The following is a 26,959-nucleotide window of genomic DNA, read 5'->3' on the forward strand; positions in this document are numbered from 1 at the left end:
CACCTCCCGTGTCTCACGCCTAAGTATTTGCAGGAGCTCATTAGCACTGGAAGTTTTCCCAGTTTTTAATGAAATTTTACAATGTCATAAAGTAGTACCTATACCTAAGGAAAAATGCTCATTGGAATATGCATTTTAAAATGGTTTTTATTGAGGACAATTTTCTTTTAACTACCAAGACTATTAACTTTTATAATATTTTTTGCATAAATGACCCACTGATGTTATTTATACCACATATAATGACAGTAATTTTTCTGTGTTTGTTGTAAAAATCGTCTTGACAATGGAAACGGTGCCTAGGAACCAAGATCTTTTTCCTGTATTTTAGGGAAAATCTTATCAAATTTGTGTATGTAACCCAAAAGAAAATATGGAGTGTCTTCTTGCTAAATAAAATAATTAACATTTCTCAAGGAGAAAGGAAAATGAAGGCTCTATGCAACCCTCCCAGATTTGGCCATAAGGATTTACTACAGAAAAAACAATATTGAAAGCATTATTGGCCTCAGGATAGATTTCACTTCAGTGTCCCACAAAATTATACTTATGACAAGACAGTGCAAAGGAAACATGACGGAATGGGGAGACTAAACTGGATGAATCTGGGGACCATGTTTGGACATTTAAAAGCTCTTGACCATGGCCAAGGCTCTCGTTTTAGGGATACAAACAAGTTCCATAATTTGATGTAGGGAGCTCTGAAGTTTCTCCAATGATCAAGTTAAGTCTGAAAGGTCCTTGTCAGTAGAATTGTATCTCACTCTGTGGACTGCATGTAAATGCATGTACATTGTACTGGGATTAATAAAATATAAACCATTGAAATGTACAACTGATTCACTGTAGCATTTTTTCATTTTGTCTTTTGCGTGTTTATCTTGTATCCTGTGACCTTGCTGACATCACTCATTAGTTCAAATAGTTTCTGGTAGATTCTTTGGGATTTTTCTAGGTAGACAATCCTATCAGCTGCAAATACAGTTTGATCCTTTCTGACGTTATGCCTTTTTTTGCTTTTATTTCAGTGGCTAGAATTGTTATGCTATGTTGAATAAGAACAGAGATCCTTGTGTTTCTCCTGATTTGATGGGGAAAGCATTCAGTCTTTCACTATTAAGTATGAGGGAAGCTGTAAGGTTTCATGTAAATATTACTTACCATGTTGAGGAAGTTACCCTCTGTTCTTAGTTTGCTGAGAATTTTTAATTATAAACGGGTGTTAGATTTTGTCCTATGCTTTTCCTATGTCAGTTATGATCCTATGATTTTTTTTTTTTACTTAGCCTGCTAATATGATAGATTACAGTGACTGATTTTTGAGTGCTGACCCAGCCTTGCATTTCTGGAATAAACCTTACTTGGTCATGATGTATAATTCCTTTTAAACATTGCTGGATATTTGCCTATATTTTGTTGAGGATCGTGTGTCTATGTTCATGAGAGATATTAGTCTGTAGCTTTTTCTCTCCCTTTTTTTTTTCATTTTGCCTTTTCTCTATCAATATATATTAAAAGCACAATTGGTCTTACAGTAACTGAGTCTGGTAGTTGTTTGTTTCAAAAATCCTTACACTCCAAAATGTTGGAAGTCACTGGATAGGAAAGTATGAATATCTTTCTCAGTTCTGTGGAATCTTAATTCAATTTGTGAAGAATACTCAGGCATCAGGGAGTGATGAAAACACCCATCCATGTGAAAATACCAGGCATCAATAATTTTAAAAGGCAAGTGGGCATCCAAAGGGGAAAAAAAGCTAGTTATCTAAAATGGGGAAAATCACTTTACTTTCCAACTTGTTCACAGTACGATCAAAATTCTGAGCTGCATCTAAAGATACACATGAAAATTAAGTCCAATGAAAGAATTTCATATCTGACTCTTTTCCTGGGTATTAAAGTCGACAGATGAATCTTTTACAACATGTAATAACTCAGGAATACAGCACCTTTGAGATCTGTTGAGGAGCAAACTATTACTTGACAAGATGAATCCGCACAAAGAGCTCATAAGAGAGCTTACAAAAACCCTACTGATAAACAATATAGCAACTGAAATACAGAATTAAGATTTTTAAAAAAGCATTTTCTATGAGAAAGAAACTCAGATACTATCTAAAGTCAAGTGTACTTATAAAGTTAGCTCCAGTTCCCGTTAACGTGACATAATCTTTGTTTTTAACTTACAGCGATCAACCGTTTAAAGTTTCTTCCTATTCCACTTTATTTTACACGTTGCCAATTAAATTAATGTTAGAGTCAATAAATGTATTCATAAATAGTATGCATATTATGATCTAATTTTTCTGAGATTCCTTCTCCCTCCCTCCACCCCTCCTTTTCATCCTTTGTTCTCATGTATACTCATTGTACACACTTAGAAGATGTTAATGATGGTTCTTTAGTCTTTATAATTTCTTGTAGTAATCTTGTCTCATTTCTACAAAAACAATAGACATGTGTTCTTTTTGAAAACAGAGAAAGGGGGGGTGGCGCCTGGGTGGTTCCGTCAGCTCTTGATTTCGGCTCAGGTCATGATCTCACAGTACATGAGTTCAAGCCTCACATCAGGCTCCATGCTGGCAGCGTGGATCCTTCTTGGGATTCTCTCTCTCTCTTTCTCTCTCTCCCTCTCTCTCTCTTTCTCTCTGGCCCTGCCCCCTCCAAATGAAAAAAAATAATAAACTTAAAAAAAGAGAGAGAAAGGGAAAGAGAAGAAGAGGAAAGAAAGACCAAAGGATGAGGGAAAGAGGGAAGAAAACATTTACCCACGTATTTGTCAGTTTTCCAACATGATTCCCCTGTATTCTCCACAGCAGGTCTCCATAAGAATGAAACTAATATAATTCGACAACGTTGTATTGTGTTCCTGTACTTATAGAAATGCCTTATAAAACAGTGCAATTACTTTGTGTGAAAATAGTATACTCGTAAGTAAGAATACTTTAAGGAACATAATTTTATTTTCAATTCAAGAAATTGGTTCAAATCACACATCCACCAGACTTCATGCAGAACACAGAGCGATTTAGGATGTCTACATTTGGTATACATCGATTAATACAATTCTTAATTTTTGGCATTCGGCTTTGTGAGTTTACCGGTATTCATGCTAAATTTATAGATGATAAGACACATTTTAGAGAAACAAACTTCAGAGAGTAGTTGTAACAGCATCTGGTGTAGGAAGATCCACGTTCATTATTATTTCTACAGCAGTGTTTAAGCAATCACGTTGGTAAAATTAAAAAAATCAATATTCACATATTTTCTTCGTTATACATACTACTATGTTATCGGGAGATAATTAACTGAAAACCTTACACAGAGAAGTTACATTTATCTCTTAGAGATAATAATGCTGTTAAAAATCAGCAGCTGCACAGAAAGACATGCATATATTTCATTTCAACATTGAGTTAAAAAATTCACACGTAACAACTGGAATGCAGTATTCACTTCTCTATATTGGGGGAGACAACAAAATTAATGTACAAGTGCTCTTTTCCACCAAGCTATTTTTTTTTGATGGGAAAAATATGATAATCTCTGAAATCCTTACATGTAAGTTATCCAACTCTCTCACGCTTTGAAAATATGTAAATTTCTGCAGATAGGCTAATATAATAGTTGAACAGATATTTTATGAATCAGATCAATGTAAACAATGAAATCTGATCGATTTAGATCTCACATAAGCAATTACTTTTTCATAGAACCACTCGAGTTTTGGCTTACAGAGGACCATCCGCTCAGCTTGAATGGCTCTTAACTCTGGCGGTGTGCCGGAGGCCTTGAAAAATGCTTGGGCTCCACCTCCAACCCAATCAAATCGGGAAGGAGGTCTGAAAATGTGGTCCCTGGACCCGCAGCATCAATATCACCAAAGAGCCTGTTAGGAATACAAATCTTGGGGCTTTACCCCAAAGGTACTGAATTGGAAATTCTGGAGGTGAGGCCCGGTAATCTGTGTTAACAAACTCTTCAGGTGATTCAGATACTTGGTAAAGGCTGAGAACCATGGTCCTAAGGTGAGCCCAGAGCCTCACGGCCGTAAGGTGAGCCCAGAGTATCATTCGTACCTTCTGCAGAATTCCCCGCTCATTCAAAGGTGTTTCCCTTTAGAGACTTGTTCATCCCGTTCAGCTTTTCTTTCGTATGTGAGAATACCAAAGACAGCATTTCCATCAGCAACCTTAGCCACAGGATCAAACCAAAACTAATGTCCCTTACCTTTTCTGCAATGCACAGCTCTCCTGCGCAGCTATAACTTGAGGAATCACGAGATTCACCAACAAGGTGCAAGAAAACTTGGCATTTCTATCCCTCAGTGTCACATCTTCAGTCTTTACGAAATATATGGCCATGAAGCACGACTCTCAGAAAATCAATATATGGCAAATAATATTTATGTATCCATTTCTGGTTTGTAAATATTCCCAAAGTATAATCTGATTTAATAACGAGAGGATTACTAAATTTAATTCTTTATCCAGGCTAGCTGGCCCTATGCTGAAAATATCACAAACTAGGCGTCTGCTCACTCACTCAGTAAGTATATTCCATGTAAAGTTCCTCATGGGACCTCAGGGCTCTGAGGATAAATAGGACTCATGCGCCTACCGACGCTCCCCACCTCCCTGTGTGCTGCCTGATCCTGAGCTGCATTATTGCAACACACTTCTCATCTATGTCTACACCCCAGCAACCGGCTCTTTAATGGGAAATTGACATGGTTTCTATTGTTATCAACAGTTTCTCTGAGAGCTAGACGGAAATGTGCCACAATTGCATTTTACACTGAGTTTTTCTTCCTAAGGAGATGGGAAGGTTTCCGCCTCCCCACGTGCTTCTGCTTTCTTGGACTTTTGTGGTTTTCAAATGGAGACTGTTTAACTAGCGGTACCTATGATAGCAGGTTAAATGGCAAGACACCCATTCTGACCCCTTCATTTTGGCTGCTCTGGGCCCCAAGGTGCTCACCTATATTTTGCCTTCACTCCTGACACGTCAGAAAGAGCTCTTTCTGGCCCAGGGATCATAGGCCACTTGCCTGGTCCAATCTCTTGGCAAAGTGGATGCAGGGAGGGGCAGGGTAGGTCGGGACGACTCACCTGCAGAAGCAGAGGGAGCGCGCCCGGAGACCTGCTGCAGCCACAGCCAGGTGCCCACCTCCTGACTCCCATCTGCTGTGACAGTCACTCACAGGACACGAGCTCTTGTGGGTGTGACTTCACCAGAGCCAGCACCCCAAAGAGGGCCCTCAGGACAGACGTGCCCATGGGCCTGCTCTACTGCCTTTCGATTCTCTGAAGAAACTGGTCATCTGTGATCCTTACAAAAGGAACTTTTCTCTTAAAGCTTGTGTTTCCGACACTTCACTGTTAAAGGGAGGGATATGGATAGGGTAACCAGGAAAATGTCATGAGCCCGGCCGAACAATGAAGATATGAAAAGTGTTGGACTTGGGTCATTCAGGGATCCCTCAACGATGACAAAATCTGGAGGATCTCAAGCACAGAAATACGATTGACCTTAAGAAAGGAGCAGGGGAGAACAGATAAGGTCACAAGTTGCATAAGTAATACAAACAGTGAGTGGAGGCGTGACCAGAAAAATCCAATACAAACAATGGGTAACGTGTGCCTTGGATTAATTGTTTCTAACTTTCAGCGAAACCTGACATGGAAATCCAAGGGCAGAGGAAGCAGATGCCCTCTGGTTGAACAGCAGAGGACACACCTGGTGCCTGTCCCCCGAGTTCCCACTCTCCTGCCTCCGTGCACGGTCGAAGATCTACACCATCCGGAGTCCCCAAGGAGCAGGGTCTACCACCAACACCCAGGTGATGCTCTGCCGTGTTGTGAACATTCAAGACACAGCCGTTACATCCCAAAGGCTCCCATTCCGTCACTGGTACCCCGCTCCACAAGTGGGCATGTCCCGTCACAGCCAAACTTCCTACTTCATCTGCCACATCAACAATGCTGGCAACATGGGCACCTTGCCACACACACACACACACACACACACACACACACATCGCTCCGGACAAGATTGGCCCCCACCGCCTTTCCGGTGCCTGGAGGCGTGGCTTCCACCGCCTTTCCGGTGCCTGGAGGCGTGGCCTCACCGCCTTTCCGGTGCCTGGAGGTGTGCTTACACTCGCACTGATGCTCACCACAGCGTAAGATGCTGCCAGTCACTTCCTTTCTTCACCGTCCCCTCCCGGGACCACCCCGTTTTACCCACTGCCCGGAACAAGCCCACCATGGGAGAAAAAGGAGGTTAACAGATCCACAGTGGTCTTGAGAACAAGCACACAAAAGTAGGTTCCGTTTTAACAGTCAATATTCAATCTTTTGAAGTGAGGCTCCATATATAGTGCGTGGTGGCCCGTAGAAAACCCAGAGTGGACCACAAGGTTCATCCCAGTTTATAGGTCACCTTAATGATCATCACTGCCTGAAAGTAAAGACTCTGAATGGTGGATCCCGGTTCCAGTCGATGCAGCTGGTGATCTTTGTTTTGACTTCCCTAATGCTGAAAATCTGGACTGGCACAACGTACCTAAAGATATCCAGAGATCTGCTCCCCAGCAGAAAGGATGAGGCTTTCCACCCCCAAAGTGACATCAAAACCCTTCTCTATGAAATCAGTTCTCCATGCAGTTGTTTAAATAGAGAAAACTCAGCCAAGGTCAGAACAGACAAAGCGAGTCCAGCTGAGGTCGTCTCCACAGTGTTTTCAGAGCTAAGACCTTCCTCCTCACCCCCTAGAAAGGCCCCTCCCGCCACAGCTGCGCCCAGGACACAACCCGAGTTCTGGCAGAGGGGTGTGCTGAGCGCGAGCTCGGGAGCCAGCGGTGAGCGGTGCTGAGCCCAGCAGAGGTGCAAATGCACCGGCCTGCTAATGTTCCTAAAGATCACGCCCAATCAAGCAGACGTGCCTGTCCCAGAGGCCCAGCAGGGCAGCCAGAGTGACAAAGGTGACTGTGAGTGAATCTGCCACGCCTGAGACACTAAACACACATCCGACACCCTCCCCAGACATGCTGGCCTTCCGCAGACACAGCCCACACCGAAGACGTGGTCGGTGCGTTCAGTTGTTCCTCAGCCCCAACTTTTCCTCTTCTAAAAGAGAAAAATCAAAGTACATTATAAATTGAAATACAACTGCCATCCTGTTCTTCCTAAGACAATAGGTGGCCATCAGCATTTGGGGCCACCTACTCCTCGTATAGATGGCTTTTTTATAATACACAAGTCCGTAACATCCACTTGACGAACAGCCTAATAGGGAGCACTTTCTAACGGCCAAGAACAGGATCGCCTTAGGAAGAAAGCCGGTTACAAATTTCAAACGTGGGAGATCCCTGCAGTCAGTGTCGATCACAATTTACAAATTTCAGAAGAGAAGGGTCCGGTGGAAGCAGCCACGTTGATAGATTTACCCCAATTACAGGACTATGTGGTTTACATACATGCATTTAAAATATCCTCTTAGGCAAAGAAGAGGGGGAAGCTGTACATGGTTTTATTTAACGCAATGCTGCTTCAACGCGGGCGTTTGGGGACCCGCAAGCATCTGTGGAGAGGAAATGAATGTCTCGCTAAGTTATTCTCTCCTGCTCAGAAGAAGCCCGGCCCCGGGTTTCCGCTAACACTCGGGGACTACGACTGCACCGTCTCCCCGCATCTGAGGCGCTGAGCAAATGCAATCATCCTCGAGGCCGCAAGTAAAGTTGACTCACGAGTGACTCACGAGTGGGTTCAGCAAGCGCCTTCTCTGTTCACTGTAACTCATCACATCTGAGTCAAAAGGCCGGATTTCACCAGGGTAGATACGAGAGTGAGAAACTCGGGATAGAAGCACATTTCGAGAAAAGCACAAGAGGGGGGGGGGCGGAGGAAGAGAAGGAAATGACTGTTTTACTCCTAAGGTGTGCATTGAACGATTTCATTAAAGGCGAAAATATTTACCTAAAATATTCAGAAAATGGCCTCTGTCCCCACATTGCTGAGGACACACGTGGTCAGAACGCAGACAGCGTCTACTTAAGGTATCTCCTGGGGTCGCGGGGTGAGAAAGTCGTTCCAACCACGTCACTATATTCATCGGCAGGAGACTGAAACCCGTCCCCATCCGTGTGAAGCAGCCAACATTTCGGCCATTTAAATATTCCAGAGCTAGTGTCCAAATGTGAAAAACTAAAAGCCCAGAAAAAAATCACAACCGCCTTCTGGTACGGAGGCAGCCAAATCTAAGGAGACGACATCAATTCTCTTTGAAGTGCACTGAATAACATGGTGTGCAAGGCGCCCAACTTCAAAGGCAAATGCAGCATTTGTCCGTTAGTCTGGCTGCTGCAAGGAAAAGCGTGTCCTAGGGAGGCCTTCTTTATTTAAAGGAGGAAGCAAAGGTGCTTCTGACTTGGTTGCGTTAATTATAGGTTAGAAAAACCGCCACCTAGGAAGCACGCGCTTGGTCAATGCAAGACACTCTGACGCCTCTCTGGGCAACTGAAGTCTGTTCCAGTCCTTCTGGAACTCCTCACGCAGACAGCTTCACAGAGGTTCAGATCTTCGCAGGGCCCGAGTCATCATCAGCCTCAAAGTTTGTTACACCAGTGGACCACCTAGGCTCTGAATAAGAGGAATTGACTTAAACGCCGATGGACGGGAAAAATACCCTATCTAACGGGTCCGCATGTACACTCAGCAAATGGGAGGTTTTGCAGGTGCCGGCTATGACTCTGGCGCTATGCTTCTGGCTTCCGTCACGCCAGCCACAAATGGGATGGACCAAGGGAACACGGGTGGGTACGTAAATACATCTTCCACGTGCTTCGTAGAAAACAGAAACATTAGGTCCGGCATTTCTTCGAATACTTCCGTGTGTGGAGGGATCACAAGAGGAAAACAAAGGAACGGCCAGGGTGCAGGAAGCCTTTGTCGACCATGCAAGTCCAAAGGCCACCAGGAGGCACCTCTTTGTACAGCTGTGGGGGTTCACACACACACACACGACCTGTTCTGGCGTCTGCAATGGCGACTTCAAGTTCCACAAAGCACATGAGGTATCACTGTCAGGGTACAATGTTTCTGCGGCTGTATTTGAATAAAGTGCAAAGAATTTTCCATGCAGAGGACTTAGGCTGTCCTCTAAAACACTGGCATCACACATACATGCAACTTCTTTCCCTAGCCACCAAACTTGAGAGCTCATGATTTCCCATCCTTTCGAAGAATTTTCTCCTATTCTGGCTAGAGAATCAGTTCAAGCATTGCAAATGTAAATGCCATTTGCTGGAGGAGTGTGATTAGTGACAATGAATTCATCAGCTGGAAAATTTAACATGCAAAGACTTATATCGAGTTTTTTCATCTAAAATTTGATATTTCCTATGGAATCCTGATTTGACACGGGTGTGCATTACACTAAATCCTTTTTCAAAAAGTCTTCCTGGTGTTGTATTCTCACAAAATATAGCAAAGTCCTGGAGTCTGAAAACTACTGTTCTAAGGTAGAATAATTTAATCTCTTCATCCCATGTTTTTCATTCTACACATGGATAAAGACGAAATTGTCATGAAAAGTACATTTGAAATTCAGCGTATGATCATTTTCGAGGAAGTAATATTGGGGGTAAATGTGCATTTAACATTACTACAAATTTAATGAAACAAAGCATGTGTTTGTCCAACATATATCCCTGGGTATACCTACTCAGAAGATTCCTTTTCTTCTAATGTTATCTGAATCACATGTTGCGTATGCTTTCCACATGTGTCTTACTGGATTCTGACTTCTCCCCAGCCCCATAGAAACTACCCACATATCATCCTCACTGGCATTTTTTTTAACTCCCTTTTGGCTCGGTTCCACTCAAGGCACACAAAATACCCTGGGCGATATATTTGTAAAACTTTAATGACCACGTTCCCTCTTGGATCTCACTGGAAGCTTCCACTATTAGAATAGTTGTCCTTGGCATTTTCCCTGATTTTTTTTTTTAGGTAACTCTGCAAAGCCTACATCGCAGAATAGTTTTAAGTGGCCCGGCCAATGTCCGTCACCCTGAGTCACCGCTGTGCAGCTGGGCTGGTCTCCGGAGATGAAGTTAATGGGCCCTCATGACCACAGACAGGTGAAGCTCATCTCCGGAAACCATGTTCACTATTTACAGTTGGGGGCAAATGAGGCCGGTGCAAATCGACTTGGCAAAGTCTCACTGCCATTTAACAGATGCGCCTCTATATAAATGGCCACAAAAAAAATGAAATCCAGGTCAAACTTTGATCGTGTATCCATGATCATATTTTGAAACACATACCTCGCAATATTACCTCGTTTCTTAAAATTGAAGAATTAACACATACGTGTGTTTTTTCCTAAATAAACTGGCTTCAAAATGTAGATCGCCAGTATTCCTGACCATCTTTGTAGGCTGTCCTATGAAGAATTGAACATGTCGATGGAATTCTATTAACCTTTCGTTTCTGTAAAGGTGTAAAAAACTATGTAACGTTCCCTTTTGTTTTGAAATAGAATTTAGAAACAATCTTTACTAGACCTCGAGATTTCCTAAATGGATCAAAGTATTGTTTTCAAAAACAAGTGGAACTAAAATGATGCGACTTGTCATGAGCACAAGAAGTTGCAGGCTTGCTAACCCCTCGTCGTACCGTGCTCTGTCTGAGACTCCACACGAGCACTCTAACACTCTCACACGTGAGTGCAATTGGTGGATGGCGGGGTATCTATTCGACTTTTATTTTCTTTCGTATCATTAAGAGGTGACTCATTGCGCGTGTGGCACTTGAACACTTGCTTATAGGCCTTCCTAAAATTTTCCGAGAGAAAAGCGTATATGATAGGATTCACCGAGGAATTACTGTAGGCCAGGCAGTGAGCGGCGATTCTGAAGAGGAAGGAGACGGGGGTCAGCGGGAAAACCCCAAACTCGGCCCAGAGATTGATGACATGATGTGGCAGCCAGGAGATCCCAAAAACCACAACCACCACCAGAACCGTCTGCGCGGTCTAGAAGAAGAAGAAGAAAATACAGGAAGTGCGTCAATTACAGCAGGCAAAGAATGTTCCAGAGTTTCAAAACATGCTCTAAGAAAATGTTATGTGTATCACCACGCAATCAAACGGATGCTAACTCTGCTGAACTGTCACTTCATATAACGGTTCTGTTCAAAACTTGTCCAGGACCTGCCATGGGGTAACTTTACCACGTACGTGAGATGCGTGTGGATTACGGGCTGTGTCTTTGGGACCCTGGAACTATAAATGTGCAGAGAATAAACACTGTCACCTTAAAGCCTGCAGAGCTCTGAAGCCAGCAGCACACGCAGAGACAGGTTCACCAGCGGGCAGCTCGGATGGGCGCTCGAACCCTCTCTGAACGGCTGCCTCAACAGACGGTGTATTTCTTTATTTCTCCTCGTTCACCTTTGGCCAGTGAAAGACCCCAACGCACTGATGCATTCCGGAAAGCCATCTCTGTTTCTGTCTGTGGGCTGATGAGCCCCATTTTTAGCTTGCACCTACCGTAACCCTTCCCTTGCTCTCCCTAAATCTGAAAACACCTGGAGGCCGGGGCAGGACACCCACGTGTTTCCTTGGAGATTTGTGCCAAGCAGGTGATGGAAGAAAGCCGCACCTGATCGAAGACCTCAGCACAAGAGGAGCCCTCCCTCCTGCTTCCCGTCTGCACCCCACTTCGTGGGGGAGCCCATCACCTTCCCCGTGGGCGCACACCTAAAGGGCTGGGGTCGAGCCCGAGAACCACTTCTCCTGCGTTTCAGGGCAGCTGGTTTGGTACATGTCGGAAAGGCAACAACTAGATAATTAGCCTTGTGATTAGCTGGAAACTCTGTGTCTACGGCTCCAAACAGAAGATTCTGGTCTCAACGTTTTGGAAACAAAAACCTGACGCAATCAGCTGGCTCCTTCCTTGAAAGGTCTCCCCTCCTGGGAGACCTCCCCTCTTCCCCCCCCAGGAACCGAGCAGGGCCCTGACTGCCAGATGGGCACAGCGGCCCCGGGGCAGTGGAGTGTGGCTGATTGTCACTGCCTGACCGCCGGCGGCGGGCACGAAGCGGGGCCTGCCGGGATCACGGCTCCTAGATGAGGACGCTGAGGTGCAGAACGGTCGAGACAGGTGCCTGGCGTTCCAGAGCCGGAGGCCAAGTCAGAGCCCGAAGCCGGGTCAGGTGACCCCAAGCGCGTGCTCCGAACGCTCAGACATGGGGAAAGAAAAGCTTACGAAGTCTGCCTGGTCACCACCAGCCCCGTCTCCGGGGGCTGCCTGTGCAGCGCTTGGGCGGGCGATCAGGGACCCACAGGACAACGGTCGCTCAGCCCTCCAGACAAACCAGGCGAGGACACGTGCCCAGCCCCCACACGCAGCACTGCCAGCTCCTAGGTCACCTCGCCAGTAGGTCCACCGCTCGCAGAGGATGTGAGAGATAGGGACTTGGAGCCCCTCGACTGGGGATTAGGAATCTTCTTCCTCAGACTGTGAGTCCGGGCCGCCTGAATTTGTGGAGGGGACACGTGGACACGTGGAAGTCTGCAGCACCCGCCGCCCCACCCCACCCCACCCCGACGGGAAAAGGCAACGACGCACCTTCCCCCACCTCCCTGCCGGGGCACCGAGGTGGAGCCCAAGATTCCCTGGCGGCGCCCCTCTGCCTTCCCTTCGGCACGGAACCAGTCCCGACCGAACGGACGGATAAGGGGAAGGAGGGTTGGGAGGACAGCGGCAGAAGGAAGGTGACAGAACCCAGGGGCGCTCATTGTCACGTCCTCGCACAGGACGAGGGCTGGACACGGGGGAGGTGGTTCCGAGACGAGGACGTCACTGTCACAGCACGACTGAACCTGCCGCCTCGCGCCCGGTGCCCCCACCCCCCTGGCACTGCCCCGAGGGCTGTGTCCCCGCCAGGATGTGCCCTCCACCCACGCCGTGAATTAGCGGCCAGCCCAGCCAGGACGGCAGCAGGGAGCCGCCCACTCCGAGGGCAGCACACGCAGACACGCGCGTCAGAGACACGGGTCAGAAGCCGGTCGTTCTTCGACCAGGTGGAGGCAGGCATGCGGCGGGAGGGTGGGACTGCGGGGCAAGGCCAGGGCAAACGCAGCGTCAGGAGGGGCAGGAGACGACAGCTAAGCTCACCATCACGGGGGCTCCGTGGGTTGTATACAGAGGCCCGGGGCGGACAGTGGCCCCGACTGGCTGTGCAGCCTCGTGAAGACCGACGTAGCCTCCCGGGGCCTCAACTCCGTGCCCCAGCGACGTGGCTCTGGCTGTACCTGGTCCAGTCAGACACTTAAAAGAACTCAGGTAAAACCTGACAACAGGTTTTTATAGGGCGGCAGGATTACATATTAAAGCTGCTTCCTGCAGGGCGCACAGAGCAAACAAGAGATTTGCCCACACGTATTAACAGATTGTCTGCCATCGATGCTCTTATCCATTAGCGCATGAGAGGTTCCATCCCCAGATGATTTAATCAAAAACAATCTAGGCGTAATTATACCTACAAATAGAACAGAACACATCGTCTTTTCTTTCTAAGACAATGAGAACATCTCTCTGCTTCCCCAAACAAATACCCTCTGGATATCCCCTTTCAGTGCCTCTTTCAGGAAGTTTCTAGTAAGTGCCACGCTTAGGACAGAAATCGACCCCCAGCAGCCTACTGATAGGATCCACAATGTATCAAAGTCCATAGGGCAAGGGCAATACGCATGAATGTGGTATATTTTCTGTTTGCAGTTCATTCAAAGTGTACCTTTCTGTTTTTAGTTAATTCCACTGGCCTCCTCAGAACCATGGACAAGGCTCTCTGGGAGCTTTGAATACGAGGGGATTGCAATTTAGTAGTTCTTGGGGGGAAAATACTTAGTGGGCACTTACATAAACTCGATCATCCATCTAAGGCTCTTCCCAAAGAATTAAACGGCACGGCTGCTGCCAGCTGCACATCCTCGGGGATTTGCTATTTTCTCCCAGCCTCATCAGGCATCTCAGTCCCTCGGACTGATGTTCTCTTAGCCGATGGCGACTCCGCGCCCTGCACGCGGGTTGACTCCAAATCAGCCTCGGCGACGTTTGGGCGAACGCGTCCAGGTTAGTGTAGCTGGGGACAGGAAACGTCCGTCTTCTTCCGTCTCCCTGCGGGTCCCGACCCAGCCGAGGAGACGGCGGCCACAGGACAGGAGTCCACGCGGGCAGAATAGCGACCGACTGCAACCTAAAGAGCTGGTCAGAGTAACACATGGGACGAGTCCCAAACCTGAGACGGAAGTGCCCTCCCTGTGCTGATCACTCCCCAGGACACTGCTTGTTAAATCCAAACATCTAGGCCTCGTGCCCCACATCGCAGTGCAGGGGTGGGGGCTATTGGGGACTTACCAGGAATCTGCCTTTCTTTCTAAAAAGCTCAGTGGCATTTGAAAAACCCCTGGTGAATTCCAGACAAGCCACAGCAAAAGCAAATTATCGTCCCCGTCTCCAATTAAAGGCAAAGCCGCTTCCTCAACAGTGACAGCCGCCAAGGCTGAACCATGACTTTTCCCCAGGAAGCTGGAAAAGGCTCCTTGCTCTCCTAGGTGAGACGTCAGAATGCAAGAGAGCGTTCCCGTCTGTGGAGAATGAGGCTGATTGCTCTTGATTTCTACGTGACTTTTTTGCATTTCTTCTGACACCACTTGCCTTAGTCCGAGATGCAGTTGAACCCCGTGCCCCTATGGCTTGCCTCATCTGTCCGTGTCGTGTCTAGACTCCCGACACTATCTTCTGACACAGAAAAAGTTCTCCTTAGAGTTATGTACAAATCTCCAGATGCTTTACTGTCCTTGAGACTGGCCCTTGATTAGCGTGCTTTTTTGCTCCTTCTACTGAAAGTATCTGAAAAACATGAATCTCTCTTCCTCCTGTAAGATGTTCTTTTGCAACGTCTTCTGAGACATCTGTTCTTTCTTCAAAGGACCGTACTCGCAACATGTCTAATGGAGCTTGGCTGGGAAGAAAAGGTGACCGAAAGAAGAAAATGATGAAAACTTTCCCTAGATCGTATCAATGGCAGCCAAAGAGCTTGCCGGTTACTTCACGTGCCGAGGGAGCCCAGGTTGTCAGGGGGGTCAGCGCAGCCTCTAGTCCAGTGTCCCCTGCGAGGGACCCGCCCACTACGACGTCTGTCCCATTCTGAAGTCTTCCAGAGATGATCTGGGAGCCTCGTTTCAGTATCCCATCAGCCTTGCACCAGGAAACCCGTCTTCACGTGTGGCGGGGCTCGGGCAGAGCGTGGAACCGACCGCAGGGCTCTCCTATTCTTTCTAGTATTTTCTGCCGTGGAGATGTCGCCCTATGTATGTTCCCCAAACGTGAAGGGTGTTGAGCATGTTCATGGAAGGCCTCTCTGCCCCACGCCCCTCATGCACCTGAAGCGGAGCCCCGGTGTGGGTGGACACGGCGTGGAGGAAGGGAGCCTACCCACCATGGGGGGAGGGGCCGCGACACGAGGGACGCTGAGCTGAGCGAACTAGAAAACCAGCCCCGAGCGTGCACCTGCCCAGCGCCTCCCCGTGCTGAGCCCTGCGGGAGGGAGTGTCCGCCAGGAGTCGACCCGTCTCCGCCTCCGGGAAGGAGCGGCCCACCCCGGCTTCTCTACCAGAACCCTCTCCCCTCGTCCTCCTCCACCTCTCGCCCTTGCCCTCTTCTCACCCTGCCCCAACCCCACCCCGCCTCTTGCTCAGACGCGGGCGTGCGCACCACCCCCAACACTGCACCTTATTTGTTCTATGCAAACAAGGAGGCGATTAAATGTATCAGAAGAGAACTGACATCTGTTCAGGGCTGGTGAGGGTCAGAGGCTCTGAAAACGGAAGAGAAAATCTGCCCACCTCTCAATGCTACACCTTCTCCTATGGTAGGAATTACATTTACACGTGCGTATGTGATAGACACGCGTTTAAATATGTACCCAGCGCACATATACACAGGTATATTATACGCTGTGCACATGTACAAGATATACACGTGTATATGTACCCACTCACATGCATATGTGCACATTTCTGTTATGTATGCATACATAATATATGCACATACATTCACACACATACACACTCACATAATCTATAAGACATGTAATATATATGTGCACACGTAATATATACATGCATGTAACACGTATATTTTATGCACACACACAATACACACATACACACATACATACACATGCACATGTGCAATCTATAGCACAGTATATGCATATATGTGTGCCTATACACGTATACATACATGCATACACACACACACACATAAAACTAAACACAACCTTTAAACTAATTGCTAATCAGTATTCTTGGCTATAAAGCAGGAACTTTTCTAATGACTTCTTACAGGATCTATTTTCATTCTTTCCACTGTGAGACTGCAGCGATTTCTCTGCAACACTTTGCAAACACAGACACCGACAGTAGCCAAGCCCGCAAACACGTGCGGCCAATGTTAAGGAAGCGTTTGACTTCCGTCCTTTGCTAAGCGTGAACCTCTTACCCCAGTAAGGAGCGTGCACACGGCCCAGGGGCTTCTCCTCTGTGGAGGTGCCCCAGTCCAGTTCCTCCCAAAGACACTCCCCCACCTACCCGGCCTCACTCCGCACAGCTAAAAGTATGTCTCTCCCCCCGCAGAGTTGTGACCACAGGGAAGCAGGGCCCCTTCCAGCCCCAGGGGCTGGCTCTGGCCCTGGAGGGCGAGGACTCCATGAGGAACTTCCCAGAGGGAATTACAGTCCTTAATTGTTTGCAGTCGATAATCTTCTTGGAGGTGAGTGGCTCAGAGGACAAACTGAGAGGCGGACTACAAAAATGGAAATAGTCCAGCACAACATCACGGAGAACAGAGAAAGGAAGACCAGCTTTAGGGTTCACTCCAGTCACACAACTGGACGGCGGTGGCCGTTTAAAGGGATCCAGAAGCAAAATAAAGCCTACGGACGCATCAGTGGCCGGAAAGAGGCAGACGGCCTCATTACATATGCTCCGCCGTTCACTCTTAGGGGGATATGCGGAAGGCCACACGATCGAACTTGGAATCCAGGCCGAACTTTCATGCTTTCTAAGCAGCTCCTACCCCTTCTCGTCATCGAGTCCGAGAGCAGTGTGTTTTCAGCCATATTATAAACAAGGAAAGTCAAGAAGAGCTGTGCTTTATGTAAGTAGAATTTTTAAAAAAAAATATAATGACACTGTAAGTCCTGCGAGTTCCGTATTATTGGCCATAAAAAAGTAGTTGTGAGGACAAGCAGGTGCTTTCAGATGTTATGAAATATTTGCAGGTAAAAATGCCTGGCTATAATCCCCTCCCTAAACATCTTGTCCACTTTCTAAAGTCAAAGATGTGTAAGAGTTAGATTAATCCTGACTTGTAACTTAGTTTTTTCTCAAAATGCGAACTGTAACAAATACCAGGATGTTAAATGCTTTAATATTACCCAGGAGAAGCTTATTTAATCAGGATTCACCGGAGGGAGAAAGACAATTAAAAGTGGGGAAAAATTCCCCTTGGGGACCCTTTCATATTTAATTCTCCCCCCACCCCTGCCGGGGAACCAGCACCCGTCAGGACAAGTCAGGGAGGAAGAGAGGACAATACATATGATCTTGGGGCTTAGGGGACATATACAACAATATTCTCTGTGGGGCGCCTGGGGGGCTCCGTCGGTTAAGCGTCCAACTTCCAGTTCAGGTCATGATCCCACAGTTCATGAGTTCCAGCCCCGCATCGGGCTCTGTGCTGACAGTTCGGAGCCTGGAGCCTGCTTTGGATTCTGTGTCTCCCTCTCTCTCTCTGCCCCTCCCCGGCTTGTGCTGGCTCTCTCTCTCTCAAAAATAAACAACATTTTTAAAACGTCTAATAATAATAATGTTCCCTGAAAAGACAGTTAAGCCAAAACCTTCTGATATCACATCAGCGATGGTAAATGCACAATAAAATGGTTTTGTGCAAATGAAGGATGTCAGCAACTCTACCTTCTTCTGTCCTAATCAACTTAGAACACGCCTCCTAAAGAGGCTCAGAATCCAAAAAATATATGTTTCCTCATCTCTCCAAACCTCCGTCTAAGTTTTAATGCAGCCTCTGGTCGCTGTGACGCCCCGGGGAGCTGACTTCCCATTCCTATCCCCTATCCTATCCTATCTGCACCAAGGATCCTAAATTTCGTAGGCAATGGGTGGATATTAGGATAATTAGGAATAAAAATGAACTAGGCTCTAACATGCGACATACACAATATATATTTGGGAATATTACCTTTTTCTTCGATGCTTCTGACTTCTTTGACATGTTCTTCAACTTTTTATGCAAATGATTGAGGACCTGGAAAACACAGACTGATTAAACCGATTGCCTCCTGCCCACGGTTCACCGTCTGAGTGGCACTGATAATTCTCGACCTCCTGGCATGGGAATCACACTGCAAAGTCATTCACGTGGAAATTCCCTTAAGGTGGCAAAGTCTCACCGAACGTGAACCGCCAAAACACGTCTGTTCTCTAACATCAGGGGCATCCAGGGTACGTTGTGCTCCTAGCAGCTGTTTGCAGAGAGCCTGCGTTGTGTGGCTCTGGGGTTTTGTCCAGAAAAACGCAGATATGCATGGATGCATCCTTACTGGTCTGCCTTTCACCTCAGATTTCCCCGAGCTTCCACGTTGTAACAATCGCTAGGCCCCTATTACATGTCAGACGCAATGCTAAATCCTAGATAAGTGGAAACACTAGAAGTCTCCTTCCAGTGAACCGTCCAATGCAGGAAGCCAACAAGTGAGCAAATCACGATGATATCAGCAGAGAATTCTTCCGTGCAGGCCATGTTTGCCGCAACTTATTCCTTCTGTTTTCCTGTTGTGGGCTCCTTAAAGCAAATTACCACCCATCCAATCTCCTCACGTTCTTTATTCTAATTCTACCCACCTCGCCATGCTTTTAGAAAACTCACATTTGGGGAATTCAGCTTCTCGGGGGATTTATAGACTATTCAGCAGGGTTTTACAATTAACATCCCTGTCAGAGGATCTCCTGACAGACACTGGCTTCGTTCATTAGAGAAACTATTTTTGTCTCCTCTTGTCGACGTAATAGTCGGGAGAAGTGACGTGAAACATTGGGCGATGTGTAGGAATTTGCAGCGTAAGCTTTGCTCTCACACACCTGAGCCAAGCCTGCAGATTCATACTTGAGTTGAGTTTTATATCCCATCTGAGTGGCATCTAAGGAAAATTAGCCTCTGGGTGACTCAGGGCTTGGGACTTCTCCATCATTTCCCAGATGAGTCTCTGAGAGAACTAGAAACCACATTCCAGACATTTTCTGGCTTCCCTCTAGCACCTCGGCCTGGAAATAATGCAATCCATTTGGAACACTGCACGAGCCTGCAGCACTCAGCTGGATGTGGAACTTCTGGAATGATCTGTTATACCCTAAATTAAGAAACTACAGGATTTCTTTACCAACTCCGTGGGCTCCACGCAAGTTAAGCAAGTTTGAACTTCCGACTCCAAATTCGCAGCCCTACTGAGCTACTTCTCTTCCAACAGTGGGGTGTCATCACCTCCAACGTGACAAGTCTTACAGTGACATGCAGGATCGCTTCCGATATGTTGACAGTGGCTGAGTTAACTGTTCTGCCAACAGGACCCGGGGTCCCAGAAACGGAATGTAAGAGGAAAAACAGAAGAAGAACTTTTGTGAGATCTTTCCTGGAAAGGGACGGGCTAGTGAGTTTCCTTGCTGGCAGCCTTCCCAGCAAGAGACCACGGGGAGGACACTGGTCATGGAGGACGAGGGACAAGAAGAGCGAACAGAGGGACAGGTGGCAAAACAAAATCCTCCTGGAGAGGAGGCCGAACAGAAAAGTCTAGGGTTATCTGCTTCTGATGCTGCCCAAGGGTCTATTGACTCCTTCAGTAAACTCGGTCGGATCACATCTCAGCGACTTCAAGACTCCCGTGGGATGTTGAGTGGTCACGGAGAAAACACTCAAGTATAGTTTTCTTCAGTAGCTGTATTTCCGTCCATGGACCCACACTATGAGCATATATTGGTCTATTATAATGCATATAGTGGCATACATTTGATGAGGTCGTCATCAAAGGTATCATGATGGGTCATAATCGCATTTCTTAAAAGACGATGGCAGCATGGTGGCATCACTCCATCGTTCTATACGCTTAGGAGCGTGTGTAGGAAGGCGCGCGTTCAAACCTGAGCCAAGGTCATCCCGGGCGGCATATGTCTCTGGGGACGTGGCAGAACCTGGCAGGTGGGTATGTGAAGAGTTTGCCCTCATGTCAGATGGTGGAGGGTCCCAGACAAGAACTCCCTCTAAGGCAAGATGGGGAGGGGCCACCCCTGTGCAAGAGGGAGCACGGCAGCACAGTCCAGCCCGGGCCTTCTACGTGTTTCTCGCGGACTATCCGACACAAACTGTTCTACCAAAGCCATAAGGTTGGGGAGTAGAAGGCAACACTGGAATGCAACTCCCTTGTTGAGTTAAAAAGGAGAAGAGAAGAAGAAGAAGAAGAAGAAGAAGAAGAAGAAGGGAAAAAAAATGTAATTCTTGGACACTTGTGATTTTTCTGGTGGCCATTGGTCCGGGGCCTTAGAGAAACAGCCAGTCCCGATCCTAACATTCAAGAAGAAGAACCATTAGCTGGACAGTGTTCTCTAACAATGGGCCAAAGAAAATCAGCTCTAGAAAGAAACAACCAAGGTCTTGTTTAAACCCTGGAGTGGCTCTGCAAATATCAGCTTGAATTTGAGAGAAATTCCCAGTTACGCTTCAAAGCAAATGATCTCCCTATAAAAAAAAAAAAAAATTCCCAGTGATTATATATTGTTGAATTGTTTTAAACTCTTTTGAAACTTTGCCCGTTTTTGAACTTTGCTCTTTTTGAAACTTTCCTTTCATAAATAAATAAACTTTCATAAATAAATAAACTTGCTTTCATAAACTCTCAAACGACGGAAATGTAGCCTAATTTTTCCTAAAAATCTGCCTTGTCATTTCCATTGAGAAGACCTGTGGACTTTGGAGAAATGAAGGAAAGGTCTGCTTCAGCCTACTTTAGGTGATTATCAGTCTATCACTGAATATTCTAAGGACACTTCTAGCCCCGAGCTTCCTCCTGCCAAGGCCCTCCCTCAGGGACCGGTGGCTCTGCATTAAAACCCTTCCTGAACCATTTACCAGCTTCATAATCTGGGTCAGTTGCCTTCCTCCCCCAAAACCCTTTTCTCAGATAGCTCCCACCCCCACGGTTGTGCAGACTGAGTGAGACAGTGCACACAGTGGATCGCTGCGCTGGTACAACAACCTGCTTTTTGTTTTGTTTGTTTTGTTTTGTTTTGTTTTGTTTTGTTTGTTTTGTTTTTGTTTTTGTTTGTTTTGTTTGGTGTTTGTTGGTTTGGGTTTTTTGTGTATTTTTTATGAGTTTTTTTTGTTTGTTTGTTATTGTGGTTGTTGTTGTTTTTGCATTTACAAAAGAGCTAAGCTACAGCTATCTTCCAAAAGCTCTATCCTGTCCTATCTCTTCGGTATATCTTTATATGTAACCCTCGAGGCAGGCCATTCTTCCAGACAATATCCCAGACTATGACCATTCAAGTAGATATGACTCTACCTACAGAATATGGGGCAGGAGAAAACAAAGACCAGGGGGCTGTAGTAAACATTTTTGCTGGAATAAAAGAAATTATTGCTCTCTGTCATCTGGTTACTCCTGGCCCTACAGTCACAGCCTTATCAGAAACCGAATCAGAGACACAAGAGATGAAAATAAAATGGTAGGAATTTCAAATTTTGGCTACAAAGCTGTTTTCCTAGTGGTAATAATACTCCCACAGTACATCAGAGAACTGGAGTTTTTACCCCCACGAATGACTGTCATGTGGTAAGCAGATACTCTTACTCAAACACAAACGAGTTTATCAAAAAAGTTGAAGACTTTTGGTAGGTAAGACCTCTTCAAGTCCCGGTGTGAGTTTGCTGAGCTCCAAGGAGCAGAGGACAGAGGGAGGGGGGAGCTGGGCCACAGAGGGAGGGGGGAGCTGGGCCACAGAGGGAGGGGGGAGCTGGGCCACAGAAGGAGGGGGAGCTGGGCCACAGAGGGAGGGGGGAGCTGGGCCACAGAGGGAGGGGGGAGCTGGGCCACAGAGGGAGGGAGGAGCTGGGCCACAGAGGGAGGGGGGAGTTGGGCCACAGAGGGAAGGGGGAGCTGGGCCACAGAGGGAAGGGGGAGCTGGGCCACAGAGGGAGGGGGGAGCTGGGCCACAGAGGGAGGGGGGAGCTGGGCCACAGAAGGAGGGGGAGCTGGGCCACAGAGGGAGGGGGGAGGCTGGGCCACAGAGGGAAGGGGGAGCTGGGCCACAGAGGGAAGGGGGAGCTGGGCCCACAGAGGGAAGGGGGAGCTGGGCCACAGAGGGAGGGGGGAGCTGGGCCACAGAGGGAGGGGGGAGCTGGGCCACAGAAGGAGGGGGAGCTGGGCCACAGAGGGAGGGGGAGAGCTGGGCCACAGAGGGAAGGGGGAGCTGGGCCACAGAGGGAGGGAGAGCTGGGCCACGTGTGTAGTAATGCATCTCTTGAGGACAGTTAGGGATTCAGGCCTGAATCACCTAATATTGTCTACACAACCCTTCTAATTGGAAACCCACCCAGTCCTGACTAGGGTCAAGATTCTGTGAAGAAATATTCTCTTAGCACCTGGCTTATAAAGCTTAAACTTGGGGTAAAATAAAATCCGAAACACCGTCTCCAGGAGCAAGGCTTCACAGAGCGGGAAGGGAACCAGGGCCACCACGCAGGGCGTCCCAGCAGAGCGCTGGGGAGGGAACATGGGGCCGCGCTCCTGCTGGGCACGCTGGGAACCGATCCGCACTCGGGCCGCGGAGATTTCATCCTGGAGACTGGGTCTGAGTGCCTAAAACTGAGCCCGATTCCTCTTCTGAGAGGTGGGCGTTGACCGCTCGGCTGCCCGCTGCAGCAAAGACAAATTCGGGGTCAAGGGCTGCGGTGGCAGGAGGCCGAGGGGAGGCGGGACCTCTGGGAAGTCTCACACTTTGTTCTGCGTCTCCCGGACTCCAAGTAACTTTCTCGCGCACCACCAGACCGGCGAGGGCAAAGTGCATTGGGGACCGTTCTCAACCCGAACCGCCCAAGACAGCGAGGTCCAAGGGGCTCCCAGAGGGGCACGGGGACCCAGGAGCTACTCCCAGGCCAGGGTAGCTGCCCGCCCGCGCCCGCGCCCGCGCCCCGCGCCCCGCGCCCCGCGCCCCGCGCCCCGCGCCCCGCGCCCGCGCCCCGCGCCCCGCGCCCCGCGCCCCGCGCCCCGCGCCCCGCGCCCCGCGCCCCGCGCCCCGCGCCCGCGCCCCCCGCGCCCCGCGCCCGCGCCCCGCGCGCCACCTTGGCGTAGCAGAAGCAAATGAGCAGAAGCGGCAGCAGGTAGCCGAAGACGAAGGTGCACACCACGTAGGCCTTCTTGTGGCGCTGGTTGGGCCACTGCTCCCAGCAGAAGGTCTGGTTGCTGACCTCCCAGTGGAAGAGGCGCTGGTGGTAGGCCACGGGCGAGGCCATGGCGATGGACAGCGCCCAGATGAAGCCCACGCCCAGCAGCGCGTTGCGGGACACCCGCAGGGAGGAGGAGCGCCGGGAGTGCACGATGGCCACGTAGCGGTCCACGGACATCGCGGCCAGCGTGAAGATGCTGACCAGCATGGAGACGGTGAAGAAGTAGTGGATGAACTTGCAGACGAAGGCGCCCAGCACCCAGGAGGGCAGCGCGTAGACCGTGGCCTGGAAGGGGACGCAGAAGAGCAGGTAGGCTAGGTCGGCGATGCTCAGGTTGAGGATGAACAGGTTGGTGGTGCTGCGCGGCCGGCCAGGCTTGCTGCGCGCCAGCACGGTGATCACCAGGCTGTTGCCCAGCACGCCGAGCGCGAAGATCAGGCCGAACAGCACCAGGGTGACGACGTTCTCGACGCCGATGCCGAAGAGCGGCCTGGGCTCCGGGGCTGGGGGCTCGGGGCCGCTCGCGTTCCCGTCGCTGAGGTTCCCGGCTGCCGGCTCCATGGCCCGCGCGGGGCGCCCGGGCGCGCTGGCGACGGCGCCTGCTGGGGAAGAAGGCTCCGAGGACGGCCGGGGGTCCCGGCCCCGAGCACGCAGGGCGCGCGGGTTCCCGAGCCCGAGGCCCCGGCGGCTGCGCCTACTGGGACCGTCTCTGTGCCGAGAGCCCCGCTCTGGACCCTCCCGGGCGGGGGTCCCTCTGCGCGGCACCCGCCCCGAGCCGGGGAGGAGGGACGCGCCAGGGCAGCCGCACCGAGAGACCCCTCGGCGCCTTACCGGGTCCTGGTTCCTGGCCCGCTGCCTCGTTCCGGGAGAGGCTTCGGGCTGCACCTGTTGCTACGAGCCGCTCCCTTCCCGCGTCGCTCCGAGCACGGCCGGCGCACCGCGCTGTCGGTGGAGACGGCTGCCCGCGCCCCCACGCCGGCGGCGCCGCGTCTCCCCTCCCAGCTTTTGCAGGGATTCCAGGCGATCGACAGGGCGAGCGCTTTCCCGAGGGTTCTTAGGGGAAGACGGGGGGGGGGGGGGCGGGGGGTGCTCCGGGGCCTCCGCTGTGCACCCGAGACGTAGGAAACACAGCGCCCTGAGATCCGCGCCCCTGGGGGCCTCTCCGCTCCCCCGGAGGTCACGGCGCGCGCAGAGGACGGGACGGGTCCTACCGGATGGGTCGCCGCCCACCTCGTCGCCCGGACTGGGGCGCGCGCGCTCGCCTGTGCGAGGTGCGGACCTGCGTGCGGCCCGGGAGGGCGGCAGCTGCGGGGAGCCGCACCCCCGCGGCCCAGGGGAGCCGAGCGGGCTGCCGCGGGGCGGGGAGGCGGCCGGGGCGCAGCCCGCTCCTCTCTCCCCCTCCCGGGGTGGCTGTCAGCGGGAGCGCTCCCGCCCCGGGAATGGGCGCTGCAACCCGAGTTTTGTCACATCCCTACTCCCGCCCCCACCCTTCCCACCGCTAGGGAGGAAACGAGCAGGGGAAAAAGGAAACGCCTCTGAGTTTTCTTTACAAACGTGCCCGGAATTCACGGTGTCGTGTTCCCACCATCCACCTTCAGGTCAGTTTTGCCCTACGTTTCTCATGCGAGTGGCACAAACACAAGCAGCGACGAGACGTGTTTAGGAGGTGGAAAGAGCGCGCCTGGTGTTGCATCCCTCTTGTGAACCGTGGCTACACCAGAAGCTGAGCGAGCTAGTGGTGAGTAAGCATTATCCTTGTGTGTAATCTTGCGGGTTCCCAACTGGAGAGCTGAGCCGAACCCATGTGTCTGCAGCCTTGACAGGATGCGTCTGTATTCACTTCCAAGATGACCCCGTGTTTGCAGCGCTCCCCAAATAATGACTGAGTGTCCCTTATGTGCCAGACGCAGCCAGGTCACACAAAGCTGAGCGGGGTGCACCGTATCCTGCGGATGTGAGACAAAGAATCCACAGGGGCCCCGGCAAGGGCCCACAGGTGGGGGAGGCGGGGGAGGGGGTTGGGGGCTCGCCCTATGGCATTTGCCCTTCTGCCTCCCCTGTTCCCTTCTGCCTCATTTCCAGGAAGATTTTGACGCAGTTCCTTGACTGACCGTGTGCGGAGTACTTCACCTATTTCTCCTAATGTCCACACACATTTCCCTGAGGCCGAAATTGAGTTTAAGTAACTTGTTTCGCAGAGTATCTTGCTAAATCGAGAAGGGCCTCACCTTCCCTGCAAGGTGCCTCCAAGCCTTGTCGGTCAGTATTGCTTTTCTTCCCAAAGGGTTCTCTGACCTCCACGTTCATGGATCTTGTGTTGGAAGTCATTTATCATCAGATATGGGAAACAGGGTTTTTTAATTATCATTATGAACCATTTTCAACATGGAACAGATCTGATGAAATTATGTTAACTACCCGCGCGTCCATCATCCGGCTTAGAATAAAAAAAAAAATTATCAATAGAGTTGGAGGCACTTTTGTGTACTTTGCAAATCACAACCTCCATCGCCGCCCTCCCACCTCCAGGTAACCTAACGTCTTGTCTTTTCATCATTTACTGACGTATTTATGGCATCTGCATATGTTCTTATATAATATGCTGTGAGTTTCTGCTTTATTTTAATGTTATATGGTCGGTATGGTAGTACTTTTCCCTTAAAGTGTAAATTGTCCTGTATTGTGGTAGACACACCAGCAGGCTTTGCTATTTATTGGTCTTCTGTATTTTTTGCAATCTTCCTATGTCCTGTGATTTAGTGGGTATCTCTTAGAAGGAGCACATAACTGGATTCTTTTAAAATCCAATTTGGGGCGCCCAGGTGGCTCAGTCGGTTGAGCGGCCGACTTCGGCTCAGGTCATGATCTCGCAGTCCGTGAGTTCGAGCCCTGCATCGGGCTCTGTGCTGATGGCTCGGAGCCTGGACCCTGTTTCGGATTCTGTGCCTCCTTCTCTCTCTGACCCTCCCCTGTTCATGCTCTGTCTCTGTCTCAAAAATAAATAAACATTAAAAAAAATTTTTTTAAATAAATAAATAAAATAAAATCCAATTTGACAATCTCTATTTTTTTAACTGGTGAGTTTTAGTCTGTTTACATTTATTGTTATTACTCATCTGTGTGAACTTACTTTTATTTATTTTTATTTTTTAATGTTTATTTATTTATTTTGAGAAAGACAGAGATAGAGACAGAGCAAGCAGGGGAGGGGCAGAGAGAGAGAGGGAGACAGAGAATCCCAAGCAGGCTCTACACCGACAGCTCAGAGCCCGATGCGGGGCTCGAACCCACAAACTGTGAGATCGTGACTTGAGTCGAAACCAAGAATCAGACACTTAACCGACTGAGCTGCCTGGGCGTCCGGAC

The 26,959-nt window shown here is 49.2% G+C and overlaps 1 protein-coding gene and 1 long non-coding RNA gene across 2 annotated transcripts; one reads left to right on the forward strand and one right to left on the reverse strand.

Annotated features, from left to right (window-relative positions):
• Positions 1–4,060: 4,060 nt before the first annotated feature.
• On the reverse strand, positions 4,061–24,154 carry GALR1 (galanin receptor 1). Its single transcript, XM_030292173.1, has 3 exons — positions 23,489–24,154; positions 18,341–18,406; positions 4,061–11,046 (listed from the first exon to the last, which is right to left on the reverse strand). Exons 1-3 carry the CDS (start codon positions 24,152–24,154, stop codon positions 10,729–10,731), a joined length of 1,050 nt encoding a protein of 349 aa, XP_030148033.1. The 3' UTR covers positions 4,061–10,728.
• Positions 23,842–25,552, forward strand: LOC115498609. Its single transcript, XR_003963879.1, has 3 exons — positions 23,842–23,902; positions 25,192–25,331; positions 25,408–25,552. It is a non-coding gene; the product is annotated as an uncharacterized LOC115498609 (long non-coding RNA).
• The last annotated feature ends 1,407 nt before the right edge of the window (positions 25,553–26,959 follow it).

This window comes from Lynx canadensis, chromosome D3, assembly GCF_007474595.2.
Source record: "Lynx canadensis isolate LIC74 chromosome D3, mLynCan4.pri.v2, whole genome shotgun sequence".
Taxonomy (NCBI): domain Eukaryota; kingdom Metazoa; phylum Chordata; class Mammalia; order Carnivora; family Felidae; genus Lynx; species Lynx canadensis.

Bases quoted from the DNA above. Each gene is read 5' to 3' on its own strand.
- GALR1 (XM_030292173.1), bottom strand. From the start codon at position 24,154: ATGGAGCCGGCAGCCGGGAACCTCAGCGACGGGAACGCGAGCGGCCCC. The intron at 18,407-23,488 runs GTGGCGCGCGGG...TGTGTTTTCCAG, and splicing joins TTTGCTTCTGCTACGCCAAG to GTCCTCAATCATTTGCATAA. The intron at 11,047-18,340 runs GTAATATTCCCA...TTCTTCTTCTAG, and splicing joins CAGAAGCATCGAAGAAAAAG to ACCGCGCAGACGGTTCTGGT.